Here is a 20,324-nt window from a genome sequence, read left to right as displayed (position 1 = left end):
AGAACACTTATGATCTACTCTTAGCAAATTACAATTATATAATACGGTATTATGAACTATAGTTACAATGCTGTACATTACATCTAAAGAACTGATGTGTCTTATAACTGAAGGTTTGTAGTCTTTGACCACCACCTCTCCCATTTTCCCCACCCCAGCCCTGGTAATCACCACTGAACTCTGTCTCTATGAGCTCAATTTCTTTTTTTTTTTAGAATTTACATATATGTGAGATCACTGAATTTTTTTCTTTCTATCTCGTTTATTTCACTTCATATAATGTCCTCTAGGACCACCCATGTTGCCACAAATGATGGGATTTCGTTCTTTCTCATGACTTAATAATGTTCCATTACATCCATGCAGATGTAGGTATAGATGTAGATGTAGATATAGGTAGGTATCACAACTTCTTTACCCATTTAACCATCGATATGTACTAAGGTTGTTTCCATCTTGTGGCTATTGTGAATAATGCTGCAATGACTATAGGGGTACATACATCTTTTTAAGTTTTTCCTTTGGAAAATACCCAGAAGTGGAATTGCTGGATCATCTGGTAGTTCTATTTTTAATTTTTTGAGGAACCTCCATCCTGCGTTTTTCATGACGGCACCGATTTACATTCTCACCAACAGTGTACTAGGGTTCCCCTTACACCACGTCCTTGGCAACATTTGTCATCTCTTCTATTTTTGATAAAAGCCATCTTAATAGGTGTGAGGTGATATCTTATTAAGGTCTTGATTTGCATTTCCTGATAATTAGTGAAGTTGAATACTTTTTTGGGTATGTGTCGGCCAGTTGTATAAGCCTTCTTTGAGAAACTATCCACCCAGGTCCTTGGCCCATTTTAATTAAATCATTACTATTATCATCATCATCACCATCATTATTGTTATTATTTATTACCATTATAATTTTTGCTGTTGAGTTGTATAAGTTTCTTATATATTCTGGATACTCACACCTTAGCATAAACATGGTTTGCAAATATTTTCTCCCTATCTGTGAGTTATGTTTTTGTTGACTGCTTCCCTTGCTGTGCAGAAGCCTTTTAGTTTGATGTAGTACCACCTGTTTATTTTTTCTTTTGTTGCCTATGCTTTTGGTGTCATATACAAATAATCATTGTTAAGATCCACGTCAAGGAGCTTTTCCCCTACATATTTTTCTAGGAGTTTTCAGGCATTATATTTAAAGCCTTTAATCCATTGTGAGCTAATTTTTGAGAGTGGTGAAAGACAGGGGTCCAGTTTCATTCTGTTGCATGTGGCTCTCCAGTTTTCCCAATACAATTTATTGAAGAGATGATTTTCTTGTTGCCTTTGTCAAGGATTATCAGCCATTTACGCATAGGTTTATTTCTGTCTTCTCGATTCTGTTCCATTCAGCTATTGTGTCTGTTTTCATGCCAGTATTATATTGCTTTGATTACTATAGCGTTGCAATATATTATGAAATCAGAATGATACCTCTGGCTTAATTCCTTGCTGCTAATTCCTTGCTCTAATGCATACACTGTTTCACCTGATGATATCCCATAATTCACAGAGGCTTTCTCACTCTTTTTTCATTCTTTTTACTTTTTTCTCCTCTGACTGGATAAGTATAAATGATCCTGCCTTTAAGTTCACAGATTCTTTTGTTCCACTTGCCTCATTCTGCTGTTGGTGCTTTCAATTGCATTTTTCCATTTCACTCATTGTATTCTTCAGCTCCCCAATTCCTCTTTGATTTTTTTTTTTATGGTTTCTATCTCTCTGTTAAACTTTTTATGTATTGTTTACCTGATTTCATTCTGTGTTTTCTGGCAGCTTATTGAGCATCTTCAAAACAATTAATTTGAATTCCTTATCAAGCAAGCAATGTGTCTCAAATTTTTGTTTGGAAGTTGTCTTTTTAGATGTTCTACCTCTTCTAAGCTGAGATTTAGTAGATTATATATTCATGAGAATTATCCATTTCACACAGATTGTGAAATAAATTTATAGACAGTGAAAAGAAACGTGGTTTCTAAAATTTCCTTGGTTTCAATTGTTTCCCCATTTCATTTATCATGTTTCTGTGTCTTCTTTCCCCATCTGTAACTTGTTTGAATCTTAAGTCTATAATTATAAGTAATCAACGTTACTATAAGCTTATGCCTGTGTTTCCTCAATATTTTAGCTAGTTCTCCACTATAGGGTTGGGACCTTTTTTTTTTTTTTTTTTTTTAAATGGCCAGATAGCAACTTTATGTTAGGCTTAGAGTTGCTTATTCAGTCTCTGATGCATATTCTTCTGTTTATTTCAAAATTCTTTTTTTTCTTTTTTTTTAAATTTAAATTCAAATTAGTTAACATAAAGTGTAGTCTTGGCTTTAGGAATAGAACCTGGCGATTCATCTCTTATATATGACACCCAGTGCTCATCCCAAAGAGTGCCCTCCTTAATGCCTATCACCTGTTTTACCCATTCCCCCACCAACCATCCCTCCAGCAACCCTCAGTTTGTTCTTTCTCTGACTGACTTATTTCGCCTAGCATATTTTCTAGTTCTACCCATGTTGTTGCAAATGGCAAGATTTCGTTCTTTTTCATCACCAAGTAGTATTCCATTGTGTGTGTGTGTGTGTGTGTGTGTGTGTGTGTGTGTATACATATATATATGTACACACACACACACACACACACATCTTCTTTATCCATTCATCAGTCGATGGACACTTGGGCTCTTTCCATAATTTGGCTATTGTTGATAGTGCTACTATAAACATTGGGGTGCATATGCCCCTTCAAATCAGCATTTTGTATCCTTTGGGTAAATACGTAGTAGTGTAATTGCTGGGTAATAGGGTAGTTCTATTTTTAATTTTTTGAGAAACGTCCATACTGTTTTCCAGAGTGGCTGCACCAGTTTGCATTCCCACCAAGCTGCAGCAACTTCTTACTTGGCAGGTCTCCGGAGGCAAGAAAAATAAAAGCAAAAATGAACTATTGGGACCTCATCAAGATAAAAAGCTTCTGCACACTGAAGGAAACAATCAACAAAACTAAAAGGCAACTGACAGAATGTGAGAAGATATGTGCAAACGACATATCAGATAAAGGGTTAGTATCCAAAATCTATGAAGAATTTATCAAACTCAACACTCAACAAATAACCCGGTGAAGAAATGGGCAGAAGACATGAACAAACATTTTTCCAAAGAAGACATCCAGATGGCCAACAGACACATGAAAAGATGCTCATCATTACTCATCATCAGGGAAATACAAATCAAAACCACAATGAGATACCACCTCACACCTGTCAGAATGGCTATGATTAACAACTCAGGAAACAAACAGATGTTGGAGAGGATGTGGAGAAAGGGGAACTAAATATATACTAGCAATAAGATTTCTGTTCCACATTATGACCAGGAATTGGTCCCGTCAGCGTTTTGGATTTTGACACTTAATAACATAAGATGTTAAACATCTTTTCATATACTTATTTCCCATCTGTATTATCTTCTTTGGTGAGGTCCTTTCAGTTTTTTTGCACATTTTGTAATAGGGTTGTTTCTTTGTTTCTTATTGAGTAGTAAGAGCTCTTTGTATATATTCCATAAAAATCCAAAAATGTCTTTTGCAAATACTTTCTCCTTGTCTGTGGCTTGTCTTCCCATTCTCTTGACATTATCTTTCTCAGAGCAGTTTTTAATTTTAACAAAGGCCAGTTTATCATTTATTTCTTTCATGAATCATGCCTTTGGCGTCATATATAAAAAGGCCATCTAGGTGTTCATCTATGTTATCATCTAGCTTTATCATTTTCCATTTTCCATCTAGGCCTATGATCCATTTTGAGTGAATTCTGTTTTTTGAAAGGTGTCTAAAGTAATTTGTTGCATGTGCATGCCCAATTGTGCCAGCATCACTGGTTAAAATGACTATCTTTGCTCCACTGTATTACTTTTACCTCTTTGTCAAAGACCAGTGGACTATATTTGCTAAACTACACTTAAGCAAGTCCATTTCTAGGCTCTCTATTCTACTCTATCCATCTACTTGTCTATTGTTCTTAAAAAAAAAAAAAGTTTATTTTATGAAAGAGCATGAGCAGAGTACAGGGACAGAGGGAGAGAGAGAGAGAAAAAATCCCAAGCAGGCTCCACACTCAGCATGGAGCCTGTGACATGTGGGGCTCGATTTCACGACCCTGAGGTCAAAATCGAGAGTCAGACGCTTAACTGACTGAGCCACCCAAACAGACACCCCTGTTTGTCTGTTCTTGCACCAGTCCCACACTGTTTTAATCATTGTAGCTTTATAGCAAGTCCTGCTTTCAGGTAGTAACACTCCTCCAACTTTGTTCTTTTAATACTGAGTTGGCTATTCTGGATATTTTGCCTTTCCATATAAACATTAGAATCAGCTTGTCAATATCCACAAAATAACTTGCTCCAATTTTAACTGGCATTGCATTGAATCTATATATCAAGGTGAAAAAAAATGACAATATTGAGTCTTCCTATCCATGAACATGGACTATCTTTCTATTTATTTAGTTCTCCTTTGATATCATCCATAGAACACTTATAGTTTACCTCATGTAGGCTTTGTACATACTTTGTTAAATTTATACCTATTTCATTTGGGGGGGTGTGTTAATATATATGATATTGGGTTTTAATTTCAAATTCCACTTATTCATTGTTGTTATATAGTAAAGTGAACTCGTTTTTGTATATTAACCTCATATCCTGCAACTTTGCAATAAGTGCTTATTGATTTTTTGTTATTTTTTTATTTTATTATTATTTTTTTAGAGAGAGCAAGAGAGTGAAAGTAGGTGAGGGAAAGACAGAGAGGGAGAGAGAAGAGCAACTCAAGCAGGCTCCATGCCCAGCACAGAGCCTGATGTGGGGCTTGATCTCATGACCCTGGGCCTGGGATCATAACATGAGCCAAAATCAAGAGTTGACCAACTGATCCACCCAGGAGCCCCTGGGTTATTTCTAATTTTCTATATAGAATGATAATGCCATCTGCAGGGACAGATTTATTTCTTCCTTCCCAATCTGTATACTTTTTTATTTCCTTTTATTGTTTCATTGCATTAGTTAGGACTTCTGGTAACAGGAATTTACATAAGAACTTAAAAAAAAAGAATTTCCATCTCTCTACTTACATTATTATTCTTTCATGTTTACTTTTTTCACTAAAATCCTTAACATATTAATCATAGTATTTGAAAATTCCTGGTTTGATAATTCTAACATTCCTGCTATATCTGATTTTAGGTCTGATATTTATTTACTCACTTCAAAATGTTTTATTTTTTTGCCTTTTAGTATTCCTGGTAATTTTTTTTAAGTTTATTCTTCTATTTTGATAGAGAGAGAGAGTGTACAAGTGGGGAAGGAGCAGTGAGGGGGGGGAGAGAGAATCCCAAGCAGGTTCCACACTGTCAGCATGGAGCCTGATGTTGGGCTTTAACTCACAAACCATGAGATCATGACCTGAGCCAAATTCAAGAGTCTGATGCTTAACCCACTGAGCCACCCAAGTGCCCCATTCCTTATCATTTTTTATGCAAGGTAGATATAATGTACTGGGTAAAAAAACTGCAGTATCTAGTCCTTTAGTGATGTGGTAGTAAGGAATAGGGGAGTGGGAGCTTTCTATGGTTCTATGATTAGGTCTTAGTCTTTTTGTGCATCTATGCCCCTGGACTATGAACTTCACTAGAGCTTCTCGGTGTTTTCTTCTCTGTAGGCTGGACAGGATAGTTATAAGGGGGCTGGAGTTGGGTATTTCCCTTCCCCCAGGGAAGTCTGGGTTCAATAAAACTCCAGTGGGTAAGGCTCTGGTAAAAACTTTTCTCCTGAGGGCTGGTCTTGTTATGAAAAAGATTGCTCTGGCATATTTCAGAATGGTTCCTTTTCCCTCCCCTTTCCAGAAGCACAAAGGGATTGTTCTCCAGTATCCACAGTGAGGACCTGAGAGGTCTCCCGGAGTTGACCTAACAAAAAAGTGTGGAAGCCTCCTCATAACTGGGTCTACCTAGAGGCTTTTGTACTCTCATATTCGTTCAGACTCGACCTCTAGAAATTCATCAGTTAAAGTTTAAATTTCTTTTCCCCACACAGCTTCTCATGGAGGTTTCTTCTTGTGGATCTGTTCTCCGGTAAACTGTGATTTTTCTCTCTCTCCCTGTTTATCTCTTCTATTTTTGGTGTAGCCATTTGTTCTATGACCTCACCTCATTGACGGCTGTAAGAACTGTTACTCTCAGTTTGTTCAGATTTTTACTTGTTAGGGTGCAGTGGCAACTTCTAAAGTCATTGCATCCCAGACCAGAAACTAGAACTCTCTCTTCATTTTATGGTTTTTTTTTTTCATTTTTATGGTATTGCTGTGCTTTCTGTAGTATCACTATTCAGCCTCACATTATTTTATTGTCTTTCCATCTCTTTTTTGAGTTCCCTTGGTTCTGCTTTGTGACCCAATTGCTTAAGTAAGTTCCAAAATCAATGTTGAAAATGCTGCAAATTTTCTCCACATTGTAATGGTATCTTCCCGATGTTTTGTCTTCTATTAACAACATGTGATATTCCTGCTTTTTCTAATATTATGTATACAATTGAATTTTTTCCTTAAGTTTGAATTAGATGAATTTTTCTCAATCAACTATTAACAGGAAGATTCTCTAAAAGAGGGAAAGGATGAGGATATCTTTCCCAGCTAAAAAAGTCTTCATCTCAAGGGCATCCTCTTCTTATTAAGTGACAAACTTTATTCGTATATGGTGACTTGGGGTGACCACATTTCCTTTGATTCGCATACCCACTCTGGTTTCACAAGGGCTCCTATCACTGATGTTTCCTTCCTTACCTACACAATTAGCAGTGCCACCAGGGATGCAGTTCCTGTCTTATACAACAATCCCCCTTTTTGGAATGGTTTTTAAAAAATTCTGTAACCTTGGGACACCTGGGTGACTCAGTTGGTTAAGCGTCCAACTTTGGCTCAGGTCACGATCTTGTGGTTCATGGGTTTGAGCCCCGCGCCGGGCTCTGTGCTGACAGCTCAGGGCCTGGAGCCTGCTTCAGATTCTGTGTCTCCTTCTCTCTCTTCCCCTCCCCCGCTCACAATCTGTCTCTCTCTTACAAATAAACATTAAAAATTATTTTAAATTCTATAACCTCTGTTCCCTATATACTCTCCATACCTTTTTTTTTTTTTTTTTTTTTGCCTCTCTTCCTTGCCCACTTCATACTCAGATATGCCTGCAAAAACTCCCTCTCTGGGTGTCTCATCCTTCTGAGAATATTTCTTGATTTGGGAGACGGGGAATTGCAGAATACAACTTGCCACCCATGGGTCCTTTGGCTTTCTTCACCTGGACACCATTGTGGTTTTCCACAGTCATTTTGGGTTCGATTTATTTTTCATCCATTATTATTTGGTGTATTCTCTATCTCACAATTTTGCCTAAAAATTAAATTGTGGGTACTTCATTCATTCTTCTTGATTATACAGTTTTAGGAGACAAGATAGGAGAAGCATGGGTATAAATACATTCCATAGTGCTACCTGAATCCCAGAGTCCTAAATATTACTTTTAATCATTCACACCAAATACTTCTATCATAGCTCTATCAGTGATTCTAAAAGATGGCAATAAATGAGGATTTTTAAGAAATATTGATTCTTGGACTCCTCCACCTAAGAGCCTCATTTTGTCATTTTGGGATGAAGGCTCATAATATTTTGTTTATTAAAAAGCCCTCTGAGTGTTTCTGATGCATAGCATTTTAGGACCTAATAAAATTAGGACCTAAAATTGGATGTTAAAATTAGCATTTAGGACCTAATAAAATTAAAACTCTTATTTCAACAAGAGGAAATATTTTAAGTAAAAGATTTATTACTTATATGTGGAATTTAAGAAACAAAACAGATGAACATAGGGGAAAGAGAAAATAAAAAGGGAGAGGGAAACAAACCATAAGGGACTCAACTATAAAGAACAAACTGAGGGTTTGCTGGAGGGGAGGTGGGTGGGGAAATGGGTTAAATGGGTGATGGGTATTAAGGAAGGCATCTCATGTTGGGATGAGCACTGGGTGTTATATGTAAGTGATGAACCACTAAATTCTACTCTTAAAACCAATATTATATTATATGTTAACTAACTAGAATTTAAATAAAATTTTGAACTAAACAACAAAAACTACTTCAAAACATATGTTTAAAACAAAAAAAAAAGATGTGATACATACACACACACACACACACACACACACAATGGGACATTAGCCTAAAAAGAATGAAATCTTGCCATTTGCAATGAGATGGATGGAGCTAGAATGTATTATGCTAAGCAAAATAAGTCAGAGAAAGATTAAATACTGTATGATTTCACTCATATGTGGGATTTAAGAAATAATACAGATGAACATAGGGGAAAGAGAAAAAAAAAGAGAGAGTAAAGGAAACCATAAGAGACTCTTAACTATAGAGAATAAACTGAGGGTTGATGGGCAGGGGGGTTGGGGTGGGTACGGTAAATGGGTGATGGGCATTAAGGAGAGCACTTGTGATAAGCACTGGGTGTTATATGTAAGTGATGAATCACTAAATTATACTTCTGAAACCATTATTACACTATATGTTAACTAAGTAAAATTTAAATAAAACTTTGAAATAAAAGAAAAGAAAAAAGAAAAAGGGGTTTTAGGGAATATCTGTGCTAAGAGTAACTATGTTGTTTTTCCTTTCAAAATATCCTTCTTTGAATTTATTTCAAGTTAGCCAAAATTATCTAAAGTTGTATTAAGATAAATTTCTTTGGCTGTGTAAGTTGAACTAACTCCATGTCTTCCTGGGTTTAAAAGTTTGAAAAATTTAATTGTAATGTCATTTATGTAAATGTTGTATTCATAATAGGCAAATATAAATAAAGCACCACAGAAATAAATATAAAAATAAACACAAATAAAAAAAATTAGGGCCTTTTCGGTTGTGTATTGCAAAAGCAGGTATCGTATCGGTTCTCAGTATTCTAACATGTATACTTATGTCTATGCTGTTCATTGACTAAAGTATAAAAGTTTAGCAAAGGCTATAAATCAATATGAAAATTATTATTGGCACTAATCATACTGTAGTCTAATCCCTCAGAAGAAGGTCTTTATTTCCTTATACTCCCTAAGTAGTTATCATAATGTTCTGGCTACACGATAAAATAATAAGAATATAAAGATTAGTTAAGGCAAGCTAATTTTGAAATTAAGTTTTTGGATGTAAAGTGTATTACTGGTTGCTTATTCAATTATTATCACTAAATTCAAAAGCAAAATCTTTATGTGTCCAAATGAGTCAAATGGGTACAAGCAATAGGTTAGTTTAGGTACAATGGAGAAATCACATACCACAGCTTGTCACAAAGATCAAAGTGTAAAGGCAAATAAAAAACTGAACCTACAGCAAGTTATCTCTTATTATACATTTTCATAGATACCCATATATTAGGTCAAATAAATAATGCTATAAAAATATGACATACTACATATCAAAGTTCAAATTTCAGGCAGAAAAGATTTCTTTAGAAATAAAATTCCAAAGTATCTCATCACTGAAGAAGTTCAAGATTTTGTTTAAAGGGTATAAAACTTTGCCACTTTAAAAGAAGAAAAATTTTAAATTCAAGTGTTACAATTGTAATCCCCAAACAGAACATCAATTAACTACACCCTATATTCTCACCTGTCCAACCAGTATAAGCAGAGCAATCATGTGGATCAGCTGTCTTGAGCCCCTCTTCCATTTGCTGTAGAAGATCTTTGATTTTGGTCTGGATTCGCCTTGTGAAATTATGAATGATCTGAGAACCAAAAAGAAGACATAAATTTAAATTGCATAAGAGTAGGGTAATATTGTAATAAATACTTTAGTAGTCTAACTTGTCAGAACATGAGACAGTAATCATATTACTTGGCCCATTTCAATGTTTCATTGGTTATAGGGTCTCTACTTTGATTTTATAAGGAAAATTGTTAAATGAGATAATGCCCTATATGGACTATAAGTCATTGGTAAAATTATAAAAAATAAGTTATAGAAACCAAAGGAAAAACTATTTCTTAAAAAAGACGGATTTGGGGCACCTGGGGGACTCAGTCGGTTGAGCATCCAACTCTTGATTTTGGCTCAGGTCATGATCCCGGAGTCGTGGGATTAAGTCTTGCATCCAGTCCATACTGAACATGGAGCCTATTTAAGATTCTTTCTCTCTCTCTCTCTCTCTCTACCCCTCTCCCCTGCTTGCGCTCTCTCTCTAAAATAAAAATTTTTAAAAAGATGGATTAGACTAAACAAAAAAAGATGGATTCGACTAAATGTTAACTTCTACAAGTTAAAGAATATAAGAAAAAGATGATTCAAAAATTAATGACCAGGGGGAAATAACTGTAATAGAAAACAATATAATAAAAAAAGACTACAATAATACAGAAATAGATATAAAATTATTGATGTACTTTTTAAAAAGAAAAAATCAAAAATATTCAATCACTTAGAAATTATCGAAAAGAAAATAAATACAAGTACCATGGTTTGCCTTATCAGATTAACAAATAATAACACTGAAAAATATGAAGTCCCCATGCTGCTAGGAGCTACAGAAACAAGTATCCTTTTTCACTGCTGGTAGTCTTTCTCAAGAGAAACAGCAATATTCTTCTTTTTTTTTCAAAGATTTTTTAACATTTATTTTTGAGAGAGCAAGCACGAGTGGGGGAGGGGAGAGAGAGAGGGAGACACAGAATCTGAAGCAGGCTGCAGGCTCTGAGCTGTTCACACAGAGCCCGACATGGGGCCTGAACCCACGGACTAAGAGATCATGACAGAGATCAGGACCGAGCCGAAGTCTGATGCCCAATGGGCTGAGCCACCCGGGAGCCCCAGAAATATTCTTAAATAGGTAGCTGATAGTGTTCAGATTTTTATGTCTCTGATGATTTTTGAAAAATCTACTGCTACACAAATTGCTGAGGTATATTAAGATACGTGATTATGGTCATGGGGTGTTCTATTTATTCCTTTATTTATTTATTGCTTTCATGTATTTTGTAGTTCTGTTGTTAGACATAGACAAATTTATGACTGTATGTCCTCCTGACAGAGTGACTTGTCATCCTAATGAAATGTCCCTCTCTGGGACTATAGAGAAAATGTTTTTGTGTTATTGCACAGTTAGGGCTTTCAGGGCAAATTTTACTGAAATTTGGGGTTCTGAACCGAAAGTAAACTTTAGGAATTAAGTTACAATTGAATACATTGTGAGGACTCCAGAGAGGTTTACTTAATCCCAGAGGTATGTGTTTACATTTCTGGGGGCTGTATGTATTTCTGAGTAGTAAAACTGAAGACCAGTGGGCTTATCTTTTCATTGAGAGATTTATTTACACCCCCCCCAAAGACTTAGATATTTGCAATGAAACTCTCTCAGAAGAAGGGAAGAAGTTTCCTCTATTCCATTTGTAAAAAGCAGAGAAAAATTATTTCTTTTTTAAATATTTGCCTACAATACATAGACTGTGTGTGGAGGATATCTGACCTGGCTTCATTGTGTTGTCCCATAGGCAAGACCTGAGACACGTGGAACCACTCACTGGCTATAGTCTGTCTGATAAATAATAAATCTCTGATCCAGAAACCTCTTGTGTACATTGAGGAAAAAATTAATTGATAAATAGTAAAAATCTAAATGAGGGTGAGATAGGCATCACTGCAGCATTGGGCATACCTTATTTCTGTCCTGCAATAATAAAAATAAAACCACAAACATAAGCGCTTCTGTGTGAGTTGTAGAACCCAGCGCCTTGCACCAAGGGACCCACGGTGGGTTTAGCTCACCGGTCTACCAGATATCAGTACTGGCTGTAGAACCTACATGAGACTGTGAATTGGTTCCCACCCCTCTCAGATGTGATCTGGGAGTGCATGCAGAACAGTGAGTTAAGCAATCACTTTCAGATCATAAAGCCTTTGGGGGAAGTCCTGATTTCCAGAGGAAAAGTTCCAACATCCACTAGAGGAAAAAAAACAAGTTTGTAGGCACTAGATTGGGTAAGACACCCCTTCTCGAAGGTGGTATAGCACAGGGCTAAATAGATGGCCTGTATTTTCTCCCACAGGGAAAAGGGAGAGCCTGGGCATGAATGAATGCCCAGTTTTCAAATTTGTGCAGGACTCTGCTGAAGAGACTCATTTTTCTCTCACGGCATCCAGAGCATCACTTAGAGAGCTCCATGAATGGGGAGAAGAGGCAAATCAGGGCTGTAGTATATAAGATTCTCAGACAGCATAAAAGGGATATAGTTCCTGCTGATGTATGTGTTCCAGATTCCATCAGGTTCATGAAAAATCAAGGAAACATGACATACCCAAAAGATCACAATCATCTTCCAAAAACCAAACTCAAACAAAGACATGAAAATGTATGATTTACCCGATAAAGAATTCAAAAAAGCTGTTTAAATGAAACTCAATGAGTACAAGAAAATACAGAAAGAAAATTTAAGGAAATCAGGAAAAGAACACATGACCAAAATGAGAAATTTAACAAAGAGATAGAAATCATAGAAAAGAATCAATGATAAACTCTGGAGTTGAAGAATTTAATGGAATAGAATCACAACAGAGAGAATCAAAAGCAGAGTAGACCAAACAGAAGATAGAATGAGTTAGAGGACAGGCACTTTGAAACACCCAGTCTGAAGACAAAAAAGAAAAACAAATTAGAGAGTGAAGAAAGCCTATGTGATCTATAGGACACTTATAAAACAAAACAAAACAAAAACAAATTTCTGAATCAGTTCCACAAAGAGAAGAGATGAGGGAACAGAAAGCTTAAAGAAATGATGGCAGAGAACTTCCAGATTCTGGGAAAAGATTTAAACATAATAAATAGATCACCCCATTATTTTCATTCAAAATGTCCTGTCTAAGACACATCACAATAGAAACATCAAAAATCAAACTGTAGAGTGCTGACAACACTGACTCCATCTTTGACCCTCCATCTTGTTCATATTCACTTGATGACCTCTCTTGGGGGCTACATATCTAGACCCCTTGAAGATTAATATGCATACCTTAGAAAAGACCACCAAGGCCAGGATGGGGAGAGGCTTGCTTTGGCCTCCCATGAATCTGTTAGAGATAACATAGTCTTGCCCCTTCCTGGTGGCACAGGGGGTGCCATAATATCTAATTAAAGATTATCTGCAAATTAGATACATGCAAACCCCTTTGAGATGCATGTAAACCCTTCAATCTCACTACAATGCCCTCTTGTGTGTCCTCTCATTCTATAAAATCTGTGGATTAATGTCTTGACTTTGCACAGAATAACTACAAAGCAACTGGATCATCTACTGCCTGATCCCCCCATCAGTAAGTTCCCCTGAATAAAACACTGTGTAAACCAAAAGAAGTTGCCTTCTTTGTTTCTCAGTCTCAAAGTGCCTTCTCCATTTGGAGGATACTTTATTGTCCCTCTCCCACCTTCTAACACAACAACAAAAAAAGAGAGAAACCTAAAGGTAGCAAGAGTAGAGATTATATATAACCTACAAAGGAACTTCAATGGGTGTATCAGTGAATTTCTCAGCAGAAATTGTACAGGCTAAGACTAGGATGATATATTCAAAGGGCCAAAAGAAAAAATAACTGCAAACCAAAACCAAAAAAACAAACAAACAAACCCCCCCCCCCCAAAAAAAAAACTTTCTGGCAAAATTATCCTTCAAGAATGAAGGAAAATAAAGACTTTCCCAAACAAACAAAAGCTGAGGGAATTCATCACCACTAGACCTGCCTAATGAGAAGGGCTGAAAGGAGTTCATCCAGCTGGAATGAAGGGAAGCTAACTAGTAACATGAAAATATAGGGCTGCCTGGGTGGCTCAGTCGGTTAAGTGTCCAATTCTTGATTTTGGCTCAGGTCATGATCTCACAGTTTGTGATTCGGGCCCCACGTTAGACTCTGCACTGACCTCATGGAGCCTGCTTTGGATTCTCTGTCTCCCTCTCTCTCTGCTCCTCCCCCACTTGCTCTCTCTCTCAATTAAATATTTAAAAACCAAAAATAAAAAAAAATACGAAAATATAAAACACACTGATAAAGGCAGACATGCAGTCAAATTCAGAAAACTGTAATACTATAATATGATAGTGTGTTACCCATTTTACTATAAAGGTCAGAACAAGAGTAGCAAAAATAAGTATTACTATTAAAATTTGCTAATGAATACACAATATAAAAAGAGACAAATCATCACTAAAAAGCATAAAAGGAGGAGAGTAAAAGGGTGGTGATTTCATGTGAGATTGAGGTTAAGCTGTTATCAGTGTAAAAGAGACTATTAGATCTATAAGATGTTTTAGGTAAGTCTCATAGTAACCACAAAACAAAAAATTATAGTGGATTCACAAAAGTTAAAGACGAAGGAATCAGAGCATACAACAGTGACAAATCACAAACCGACAAAGGAATGCAGCAAGAGAGGCAAAAAGGAAAAAGACAACTACAAAACAGGCAGAAAGCTATTAAAAAGATGGTGCCAGTAAGTCCTTATGTGTCAATAATTACTGTACATGTAAGTGGACTGAACTTTTTAAACCAAAAGGCAAAGAGTATCTTGATGGGTAAAAAAAACAAACAAACCAAACAACAAGACCAAACCTGAAAGAGACTCACTTCAGCATTAAGGACACACATAGGCTCAAAGTGAAGGGATGGAAAAAGATATTCCATGCAAGTGGAAACCAAAGGACAAGGGTGGCTATATCAGAAAAAAATAAGAAAAGAACAGACTAAGTAAAAAACAGTAACATGAAACAAAGGTCATTGTATAAAGATAAAGGGACCAGTTCTTCAAGGAGACATAATAATTGAAAATATATACACACTCAACATGAGAGCACCTAATACATTAAGCAAATATAATCAGATCCGCAGGGAGAAGTAAACAATACAAGAAAAAAGTGGAGTTTAATATACACTTTTTAAGAATGAATAGATCATCCCAACAGAAAATCAACAAGCAAACATTGGATTTAGACAATATGTTAAACCAAATGGACCTGACATATAGAAGACATTCCATTAGACAATAACCAAATACACATTCTTCTCAAGTGCACACATATCATTCTTCAAGGACAGATCATATCTTCATACAATCACAAACAAGTGTTACCAAATCTAGAAGACTGAAATCATACCAATTATCTTTACTGGCAAAGTTATAAAAGTGGAAATCAATAAGAAGAAACTGGAAAATCTACATATATGTGAAAATTAAACAATGCACCCCTCAATAATCAAAGGGTCAAAGAAGAAATCGAAAGGACATTAAAAAAGTAACTTGAAACAAATGAAAATGGAAACACACATACTTAAATTATGGGATGCTGCAAAAGCAATTCTAAAAGGGAGGTTTATATGGACAATATTTATATAGATAATTTCTATATTAAGAAAAAAATGATTTTTTAGAAAGTTTATTTATTTATGTTGAGAAAGAGCATGAGCAGGGTAGGAGAAGAGAGAGAGAGGATCCAAGCAGACTCCGCGATGTCAGTGTGGAGCCCAGTGGGGTGTTTGAACTCACCAACTGTGAGAGCCATGACCTGAGCCTAAATCAAGAGTCAAGTACTTTACCGACTGAGCCACCCAGGCATCCCAGAAAAAATTAAGATCTTAAATAAATAACCTAACTCTACATCTCAAGAACCAGAAAAAGAATAAACCAAGCCCAACATTAGCAGAAGGAGAAAAATAATAAATATCAAAGCAAAAGTACATGAAATAGAGACCAGAGGAAAAGTAGAAAAAAATTAACAAAACTAAGACCTCGTATTGCAGAAAGAAGAAAAAATTGACAAACCTTTAGCCAGTCTGAAAAAAAAGGAAGACTCAAATAAATAAAAACAAAATGAGGGGCACCTGGGTGGTTCAGTCGGTTAAGCATCCAACTCTTGATTTTGGCTCAGGTCATGATCTCACAGTTCCTGGGTTCAAGCCATGCATTGGCATTTGTGCCGACAGTGCAGAGCCTGCTTGGGATTCTCTCTCTCTCTCTGCCCCTCTCTCACACACGTGTGTGCTCCCTCCCTCTCTCTCTCTCTCTCTCAAAATAAGTAAACTTAAAAAAAATAAACTAAAAACAGGAATGAAAGAGGAGACATTACAAGTGATACCAAAGAATGTAAAGAATCATGGGAGACTTCTATGAACAGTTATATGCCAACAGAATTGATAACCTAGAAGCAACGGATAAATTCCTAGAAACATACAGCTAAGGCCAAATCAGAAAGAAATGGAAAATATGAACAGAGCAATACAGGGGCAAGGAGATTCAATGTGCAATCAAAAGCCTTCCCAAGAAGAATTCCTCAAATGAGATGATGAATTCTACCAAACACTTCAAGCAAAATTAACCATTCTTTTTTTTTTTCAAAATCTTCTAAAATTAAAGAGGAGGGAATATTCCAAATGCATTGTACAAGACCAACACTGCCAAAGCCAGATAAGGAACACTGTAAGAAAACTACACATCAATATCCCTGATGAACATGGATGCAAAACTTTTCAGTAAAATATTAGCAAACTGAATTCAAAAACACATTAAAAGGACACTATACCAGGATCAGGTGAGCTTTATTCCTGGGATGAAGGATGATTCATCAATAAATGTGATACACCACATTAATAGAACAAAAGATAAAAAACTATATGATTCCCTCAACAGATTTAAAAAAATACAATTGACCCTTCCTTGATTTCATGATTAAACTCTCAACAAATTGGAAATAGAAGGAACACACCTTAACATAATAAAGGTGTATACAACAAGGCTATAGCTAACATCACACTTAAAGATGAAAGGTTGAAAGCTTTTCCTCTAAGATCAGGACCAAGACAAGGGTGCACACTCTAACCACTCTTAATCAAGATAGTACTGGAAGTCCTAGCTAGGGCAGTTAGGGCAAGATAAAGAATTAAAAGGCATCCAAATCAGAAAGGAGAAAGTAAAACTGTCTACATTTCCAGACGACATCATCTTATATACAGAAAATCCTAAAAACATAGCCAAAAAATTGAGGGAAGTAATCAACAAATTCAGTAAAGTTGCAGGATATAAAACCAACATACAGCAATCAACTGTGCTTATATATACTAACAAAATAGCTTAAAAAGAAGCAAAGAAAGCAATTCTATCACAATAGCACCAAATACAATAAAATACTTAGGAATAAATTTTGCTAAGGAGGTGGACTATAAGACTATGAGACTATATGACTCTGAAATGAAAGAAACTGAAGACAAACAAATGCAAAGAAATCCTGTGTTCATGAACCAGAAGAATTAATATGTTACTGCTGTTAATGAATATGCCAACAAGAATGGCTGATTATCCATCTAACTGTCTGAAGACCTGTGACTACAAGTTATTAGCTTGAACTTCCTGAGACTTGTGCTTTGGCTTTTACTGTGAATCAAAGGGATACAGAATAATTTGCATGACAAGAAAAAGACTGGAGAAGCACCTGTTTGATACCCGGTACGGCACTACCCATAAGATGGTACCCAGTCCATGTCTATTTCCCATACTCTTCTTCCCTACCATCAGAATTCTGATTATATTCAGGGCAGCGATGCATCCAGCCCCAGAAGAGCTACTTGCTTTTCCAGGCTGCCTTAGGACCAGGGGCAGACATATGACACAGTTCTGACCAATGAGGCATAAGTACAAGTCTTCTAGGACCTCTTAGAAGGTTCTTCTCTTTCCTGATGAAAGAGAAGGATACAGCTGGCACTCCCTTCTTTTTTTTTTCCCTTTTCCCTGCTATAAAATTAGACATGCAGTCTGGAGCTGTAGCAGCCATCTTCTACTAAACACAAAGAAGATGAAAGAAACACCAAAATGATCTCATAAATCCAGGCCCTGATCTTGTCGAAATAAGTCAACACCAATAGTTGTGTACTTCCAGACTTGCTATATGGGAAAAATAAGCTGATTAAGATACTTCCAAAATTGAGACTTCTGTTTATTGTAGCTGAATGCAGGCCGAACTCATATTTATATACAGTGTTGGCTCTGCTATAATAACCTTATCCCAAAGTATACGCTTTATTCCTCATAAATGCCACTGGAATGTAGCTCTAAGACTTATGATTATTTAATCCCTACTAATACTTGCCAAAATTTCACTGTAAAAATTTGTCTGCCTCTGCTTTGAGGTGGCTTTTCTAGTTCTTTATTTTCTCTCCCTCATAAAAGAAACTTCTAATTTGTTTATATGAGAACCACACTCTTATAAACAAAGAAGAAAATTTATTATGCCAGAATTCTGTTTGCATGTGATAAAGATTACCATACCAGGAGAATTTCTAACTGGCTCATCTCAGTTAATAGCAGTATTATATAAAGATAATTAACAATTACTGAGCACTTATAACATGACTGGCACTAAGTGCTTTACATGATATTTCAATTACTCTTCACATCACCAAATGCTTTTCTGTTTTTAGGTGAGAAAACTGAGGCTTACCCAAAGTCACAAGACTCTTGGGGCTCTGACTCTACGGTCTAATTTCAAAGTTCCTGGGCTTCCCCATGCTGTGTAATTATTGTGAAATCTTTGATTCTATATTTACAGTTTACCATTAGATTTTCAAAAGACTTAACGGCCTTCACTCAAACACACCATATAAATACAATACGTATCGGCCACATAATACAGAAAAAGCAGGAGTAATTGAAGAATTTTGGAGGTTTTACCTCTGATCAGAGACTGCTTTTTAGTAATTGCATTGCAATTGCATTGCAATCAGAAGAAAATGTTCTTTTCCTACATAATAGGCAATGTTCCCCAACAAGGATGCTCCAAAATGTTATAAAGCAAAACTATATTGGAAGAGGTATTAATCACTGGCTATAACAGAACTTGTCAGGTGTCACTGCACCCGTGTGCAATGCATGTTATAATGAAATTTATTTTTCTTCTTCACAATGTTTTTCATGGTAATAAATCTTGGAATTAGGATAAGAGAGCTCTATTCAGAGAAAGAAAAGAATAAGACAGGTAAACATAAAGACACTGTGTGGTATTTCAGCATGCAAATTACCCCAGATACAGGCTTGATAAAAGTTTAAGGAAATTAAACTCCTTTTTAGGCATGATATTTTTTACATTACCTCACAAGAATTAAGGGGAATAATTTCTGTTCTATTATGTCATTCCCTAAAACATGAACATATGCACATATTCTGCACCTCTCTGTCTCTACTCTAGATTTTACACAACCTGTGGGTTCAGTTCAGAAAGTTCATAAGCTATGTTCTGTGTTGAATTTGGGGGAAAAAAAGTAGATATAAATTTTACAAATATTATAGGTGATTAGAATGGATTAACATTAAAAAAAAAAAACCTCTTACTGAAGATAAAGGCCCAGATTTTCTTGAATCTTGGTATAAAGCATAACTGATGTGTTAACTAAACATATGATAAAATACCCAACATTGTGTCTCTTTCTGTAATCGTCAGATACCTATAAAACATTTGAGGGAGCAGTTAAAATGGAGTAGTAAGGGTCCCTGGGTTTGTCTGGTCCCTTGAACACAGCTAGATCAACATCAGACCATTCTGAACACCTAGGAATTCAATCTGAGGATTAACAGACCAATCTGCATAATTTGAGGGAGAGAACATGGCAGGTACATGATGTGGAGAGGTAAACTGGGGGACAGAAGAGCCAAGGTACCACAGAAGGGAGGGAGCCGCTGTCATAAAGAAGAGAAAGACAGAGGGGGAGAGAGAGCAGCACATTGGGTTGGTGCAAGAAAGCACACCCCCTGAAAGCAGCTAGAAAGAGTGAAGACACACAGGGGATTGCACAAGAAAACTGTTCCCCAAAACTATGGATAGGGGAAAAAGGAGAGAGTTTCAGTCCTGCCAGCATTTTATACACAGCGGAGCGCAGAGTCTGAAGTTTCAGAGGTCAGCCCCTGGTGGTGCTCCATCGAGGAATGAGGGCAGAGCCCTTGGAGCAAACAGCGTGGTCTAAGGATTCCCAGGGTTGCCAGGAAGAAGTGATTCACCTATTCGGAGTGCAGTTGGTACAGGTGACCCAGCCCTTCCATGGGCAAAAGACGTGGTGGGCACCATCAAGCCACCACACTCAACTCTATAGGAATAGAGAGATGCCAGCTGAAGGCAACAAACACTGGCACCAACTGTGTGTTGTGATTTCCCATAAACTCTGAGCTGCTGC

The 20,324-nt window shown here is 36.4% G+C and overlaps 1 protein-coding gene across 1 annotated transcript in view; it reads right to left on the bottom strand.

Annotated features, from left to right (window-relative positions):
* The window catches only part of LANCL2 (LanC like 2), a 59,433-nt gene that overhangs the window by 24,910 nt on the left and 14,199 nt on the right, over nt 1-20,324 (bottom strand). Inside the window, exon 2 of the mRNA XM_007094799.2 lies at nt 9,744-9,861. Coding sequence (XP_007094861.2) covers nt 9,744-9,861 — 118 coding nt within the window. The remainder of the gene's footprint in view (nt 1-9,743; nt 9,862-20,324) is intronic.

This window comes from Panthera tigris, chromosome A2, assembly GCF_018350195.1.
Source record: "Panthera tigris isolate Pti1 chromosome A2, P.tigris_Pti1_mat1.1, whole genome shotgun sequence".
Taxonomy (NCBI): Eukaryota; Metazoa; Chordata; class Mammalia; order Carnivora; family Felidae; genus Panthera; species Panthera tigris.
Note: the sequence above shows the minus strand (reverse complement) of the source record. Positions and strands in the feature narration are given on the sequence as shown.